Source organism: Bos javanicus, chromosome 14 (assembly GCF_032452875.1).
Source record: "Bos javanicus breed banteng chromosome 14, ARS-OSU_banteng_1.0, whole genome shotgun sequence".
Lineage (NCBI taxonomy): Eukaryota > Metazoa > Chordata > Mammalia > Artiodactyla > Bovidae > Bos > Bos javanicus.
Window position 1 is genome coordinate 44,797,435 of NC_083881.1, and position 5,907 is coordinate 44,803,341.

The following is a 5,907-nucleotide window of genomic DNA, read 5'->3' on the forward strand; positions in this document are numbered from 1 at the left end:
GTACCTGGTTCTGTCTTGTCTCCCCTCTGTCATATTTGCATGTTCCTTCTTCCAGAAGGAAAATTCTAGCTGCTAACAACATCAACACATCTTCTCATTTGCTCAATCATGTAATATATCTGAAATAGTTTTATTACTTGGGCAGAATGTTACCCTATTCTTGCCTGCCAAAAATAAGTTGGACTCAGTAATTTCATGCCTAGTTAATATTCAAAAGAAAAGGAACTCATATTTCCACAAACAGCCTTTTACAAGAATGTTTATAGCAGCTTTATTCGTAGAAGCCAAAACCTGGAAATAGCTTATTGTCTTAAGAGACGAACAGGTAACTAAGCTGTGATATATTTATACAATGGAATATTACTCCATGATAAGAAGGAACAAATTATTGCTGCATGCAACAATATGAATGAATTTTTAAATCATTATGCTGACTTTAAAAAAGCAAATAGAAAAGAACACATAATGCATGATTCCATTTGTATCAAGTTTGATTACAGGCAAAACTAATCTATGGTGATAGAAACTAAATCACTACTTGCTTCTGTTGGAGCTGGGACAGGACAGGACAATCACTGGGAAGAAGCATGAGAAAACATTCTGGGATTAGGGAAATGTGCTATATCTCAGTCAGGATGTGAATTATATGAGTGCACACATTCATCACAATGGTTTGAACTCTATCTTTAATATCTGTTCATTTCACTGTCTGTAAATTAGCCACCTTGTCTATGACCACACCACTCTGAACACACCTGATCTTGTCTGTAAATTAACGCTCAATTTTTAAATTGGTTGGAGTAGTGGCTGCTATTTTTAGCTGAAGCTAGAACTCCTCATTTTAAAACAGATCCTTTAGTTTGCCTCACTTCCGATCTTCTAACCCCCATCACTCTCCTGGTCTTTGAATGCACTTGAGCTTGCTACCCGGATCAATTTACTCACTTCCTTTGACTATCTTATTATTTCCTTTTACTATCATTGCAAATATTTAAAATACAGCATAAGTTAGAATGTGACAGATAATTAAATGACATTATCCATTCTTTAGGTCCGGCCAATATACATACTTTAATCTTTAATATAGTAAACATGCATACAAATTGAAAATGTTTAAATAATACTGAAATTTAGATTAATCCTCAGTGTAAGACTTTGCTTATCTGATCTATTAAGACAAGAGCAAAAACAAACTGCAGTGTAGGCAGGCCTTGCCGATGGAAACAGCTGATTTCCAATATCAGATGATCAAATATCACTTTAGTAACAAAACTTTTCTCAGACCTTCTCATAAATTCTGGTGCAGACCACATCCTTCATCTTACATTCCTTAAAAAGAAGAAAGAGATTAATTGAATATCTAAACCTCTAACTAGGGTACAGCAAATTTGTATTCATAACAGACACTATAAGAAATCTCATAAGATTAAACTCAGAAATAAAATATCAATATGTTAGTTGATATCTGGGAATTCAGAATCATGGCTGTTGAAATAGGGGAAACAGTTTTAACATTGATCTAAGTTACAACAGAGTTATATTGTCTAAGTGGCAGGTTTTTATGCATTATTTGCACAGATTGAAAGCTATTAAAACAGTGGTTTTCAGGACAATCTGCACATTTGCATCATCTGGGGAATATTTAAAAATACCAATGGCTCCTCCTCCCTTAAGAAATTTGCTTTCAATTGATCTGTATCGGGGCTTCCATATTGGTATTTACTTTCTATATAAATCTGCCATGGAGCTAGGGATCAGACCCTCTGTACTAAAGGAAAAAACATTCAAAGCACTACATGAATCTATTTATAGTCAATGTATGTGTTGATTAGTGAAAATAGCACCTCAGACAAAAAAAATTGTTAGAGATCATCTCATATAACCTTTGTCATCATTTTTACCTGCCATCTACAAAAGGTCTCCAATAAGCTCAGCTTGTATTGATGACAGGTTTTAGTCTTAGTTACTATGGATTCTTGAAAACAATATGCTTGGATATCTACAAATATACTGCAATTGACCGTTTTGCAATGTGCTTTGCTTGTAAAACTTAGATTTGCTTTTGCTTTTCTCTTTGTGAGTCTAACCTAACTTATCCATACATTAAAAAAAAATCATTTTTAGATGTTGTTTCTAAAATAGCAGATAGGTTTTGTCATTTCTAAATTCTTGAATCTGAACCTGAAGTACCTGTTGATGACTCTATAGTTTGAATATCAAACATTAACTCTGCCTTTATTCTTAACCATTTTTTCCATTTGTAGTCCAAAGAAGAAAGACTATTTTGAAAATAACATAACCATTTTCTCTATTTAAATAGAATTATTTCCGTGAAAGTTAAGTGAAAGTTAAGTCGCTCAGTCGTATCTGACTCTTTGCGACCCTGTGGACTGTAGCCCACCAGGTTCCTCCATCCATGGGATTCTCCAGGCAAGAATACTGGAGTGGGTTGCCATTTCCTTCTCCAGGGGATCTTCCCGACCCATGGATCGAACCCAGGTCTCCCACATTGCAGGCAGACGCTTTAACTCTGAGCCACCACGGAAGCCAACTCTATTTCCATAGTTAGAGTAAAATTACTCACCACCACCATTTTTCCATCCACCAACTTTCTCTTTATTGTTGTCTCATTGCCATCCCATTTCTGTACTTGATTCAGTGAGCCTCTTGCCAAGGTTACAGTGCTCTGCAGAGACACATTCATATAATTGAATTTCTAGGACTTTGATTAAAGAAGCAGTTCATTCAGTATTGAATCATTTTCATAACAGATGTTTCATGAGGCACATTTATTTTTCAACAGAATGAAGTGGGCTACCCTTTTGAACACCAGTAGGAGTAATCTGTCTCAAAGCAGTCGATGGAACCAACTTTGAAGAGAAACAATAAAGTTTACCTTTGTTTTTCTATTGTCAGCTGTGGTTTCTTCAAATTCTTGGCCTAGCTTGAAGGAGATCTCTGTATTTTTAAAGGGACTTTCAGTTCTTATAGTTATAATATCCCCTTTCTTGCTGATGATCACTCTGGGTTTGGCCAAGTTTCCCAGTTTTCTGGTGGCTAATCCCACACCTGAAAATCAAGATAGTGTTAGAATTTTGTTGACCAAGAGAGCATCTACGTAAAGGCATTATATGGGTGGTTATATTCTATACTTAGCTGTGCTTCCTGTGTATAGGCGGCAGGTAATATCACTTACTACTAAGGATCTCCTCCCATGTTTCATCACCTGATGGAAACACATGTCCACCAACTTGGATATTTAAAATTTTGTTATTACAAAAGTAATGTCTGAAGATTTTAAACACAGAAGTATTTAGCCTAAATAGTGCAAGTCATCTACTTTTACCTTATCCAATCCCATGCTCCTTTGAGAAGCACTAATTATAGTTTTGTATGGATCATTCCAGACATTTTAGTTTGTACAAATAAATATTGTAGATACATATTTTTAATGAGACTGTGACTTATATATGCTCTTCTATGATTTTTTCCCTCTGTAATATATCATAAATATTGATAAGAATTCCTCCCACATCCTTGATGGAAACTCATTTCTGAAAGCTTGTTGTAGCCTCTAAATGTATTTGTACCACTGCAAATGATAAAGATAAATAAAATAATTAAAAAATATTTTTCCATTTGATAGCAAAACAAAATTAGACTCAAGTATCATTACTGTATTACTCAAGACTATAGAAATAAATAGAAAAATAGAAATGTGAAATGAGAGAGACACAAAAAGAAAAAACTACTTACATATAAATATACATGTATTTATGACAATATATACATAAAGATGGAGAAGGCAATGGCACCCCATTCCAGTACTCTTGCCTGGAAAATCCCATGGACAGAGGAGCCTGGTAGGCTGCAGTCCGTGGGGTCGCTAGGAGTCGGACACAACTGAGCGACTTCACTTTCACTTTCATGCATTGGAGAAGGAAATGGCAACCCACTCCAGTGTTCTTGCCTGGAGAATCCCAGGGACAGGGGAGCCTGGTGGGCTGCCGTCTATGGAGTCACACAGAATCGGACATGACTGAAGCAACTGAGCAGCAGTAGCATGTATAAAGAAGTGTGAAGAATTAGAGCCAATAAAGGATTATGAGCTGTATTCTTTTTTTCTAATTCTGATTAATTGTTTCTTATTTGATGTGATTTGGACTATGTTTTTCAAACTAAACTTCTTCAATAGAGCCTAAGAATCTACATTTTACCAAGCCTCAAAGTGTCTTTTTGCACTCTAAAATTTGACAATGATTCAGTTAGGGAGTCTTTTATTGAGATTTTCTTATATTTTGCTTCTACCTCAGCTGTACAGTGAAATCCATAGATCTAACCAAACTTAGAGTATGGATCTATTCCCATAAGTTCCCATAGTTTTCCAGGCAACACAACATGATTTTGCTTTTTTTATCTAAAAATAGAAGCTGTCTTAAAAGCTTTCTGAATAGGTAAAATTACTGGTACTTTGATGAACATAGAAACCTGAGGTCAATGGCTTCTCTCTCTCCTTATTTATATAGCTCTGGAAATTTCCAAAGACTACTCATGCCTCTTGTGCTCATGTCTATGGAACATTTCCTAGAAATAGTTGCAAATAAAGCTGATGGTGGTCATGACTAGACTTTCTGTCTCTATCCACTGCTCCAACTGCAGGAAAGTATGATATTAGTGTAATCAAACTTGAATTCACTGTCACAACACACTTCTTTTTTTTCTCAAAAACTTTCCTAGACTGAATATCCTGCTTTATGAACATTCACTTTTCACAGTTTATCCACATACTTATGTAATACCAGACAATCTAGAGGTAGAGAAAGAAAATTTCTGGCTTAGCTAAATAGCACTTTTAAATTGCGGTTTTCCATTAACTTTAGTATATTTAACTCTTTCCTTCATGAGCACTTTAGTTGTTATAAAACTAACTTTCAGAAAAGCCAAAGAATGGGTTGACTAAGTTTTTAAGATTTCTTTCCTCTGGGTTTGAACCAAAATCCTATTGATATGAAACTGCCTTTGAAATCAGTAGGCATTCTAATGCATTTAAGCAGCTCTTATTTGAGTTAAAGTATATTAAAATTTCCACAAACATAGTGAAAATTATCTGATTGACACAATGGAAGATTAATCCCAGAAGAGGATTGTACTTCAACCTGTGAAGCTCCCAGACTCCTGGGAAAGGAGTTAGAAGGAAATAGTCAATGCATTTTTCTCAAAAAGAATCTTCTCAATTAGAACAACAAAGAACATTTCTTACCCAGAGCTTTCATGTACTCATCAAAGTTCTCACTGGAGACAAGTTTCCAGGTGCCTAGGAATTTGTTGCTCATTGTGATGGATGAGAATTCAACCCAGTGATAGGTGAGATTCAGGAGACTCAAATGAGATGCTGAAGCCTCAGAAGATTCTTTTCAAAGATGTCTGAAGCATGTGACTCTCACAGAGACCCAATGGGGAAAAGCAGTGTCAGGACTGGGCAATGAATGGCTCTTCAACCATCCACTGGGACAAAAGAAAACCTCACATAATGTCTCCTTCAGTCTCCAAAAATGTTTATAAAAATCAATGAGAGTACTATTTGAATCTGTAAAAATTTTGGTTGATCTTACATTTTTTAAGAAGTGCTTCGGTCCTAAACACTTTGAAAAAGAGTCCATAAGTTGAGGCCTATGCTGTATTAAATTATATGGGCATGAATGAATGAATATGTGTGTGTGCGTGTGTGTGTGTGTGTGTTTAGGCATCTTGCTCACTCTCAATCCTGAGTCTGCACAATTAAGAATTCTTATTGAAAGAGAAGAAAGAGAGGAAAAATGTCCATGAGTATTGTGATAACTGCCTCAAATATGTTGTGGGAGAGAAATGCAGGAGAACAGTGTGAGGAAGTATTCATAGGTAAGGGAG

General features: G+C 35.6%; 1 protein-coding gene across 1 annotated transcript; it reads right to left on the reverse strand.

The window, feature by feature from the left end:
* Positions 1-246: 246 nt before the first annotated feature.
* On the reverse strand, positions 247-5,409 carry LOC133260583 (myelin P2 protein). Its single transcript, XM_061439074.1, has 4 exons — positions 5,261-5,409; positions 2,897-3,069; positions 2,585-2,686; positions 247-1,329 (listed from the first exon to the last, which is right to left on the reverse strand). The coding sequence occupies exons 1-4, from the start codon at positions 5,331-5,333 to the stop codon at positions 1,279-1,281; spliced, it is 399 nt and encodes a 132-aa protein (XP_061295058.1). The 5' UTR covers positions 5,334-5,409; the 3' UTR covers positions 247-1,278.
* Positions 5,410-5,907: the final 498 nt, after the last annotated feature.

Bases quoted from the DNA above. Each gene is read 5' to 3' on its own strand.
- LOC133260583 (XM_061439074.1), bottom strand. From the start codon at position 5,333: ATGAGCAACAAATTCCTAGGCACCTGGAAACTTGTCTCCAGTGAGAAC. The intron at 2,687-2,896 runs GTAAACTTTATT...GTGTCTCTGCAG, and splicing joins CTGACAATAGAAAAACAAAG to AGCACTGTAACCTTGGCAAG. The intron at 1,330-2,584 runs GTGAGTAATTTT...CTTCTTTTTAAG, and splicing joins TGGATGGAAAAATGGTGGTG to GAATGTAAGATGAAGGATGT.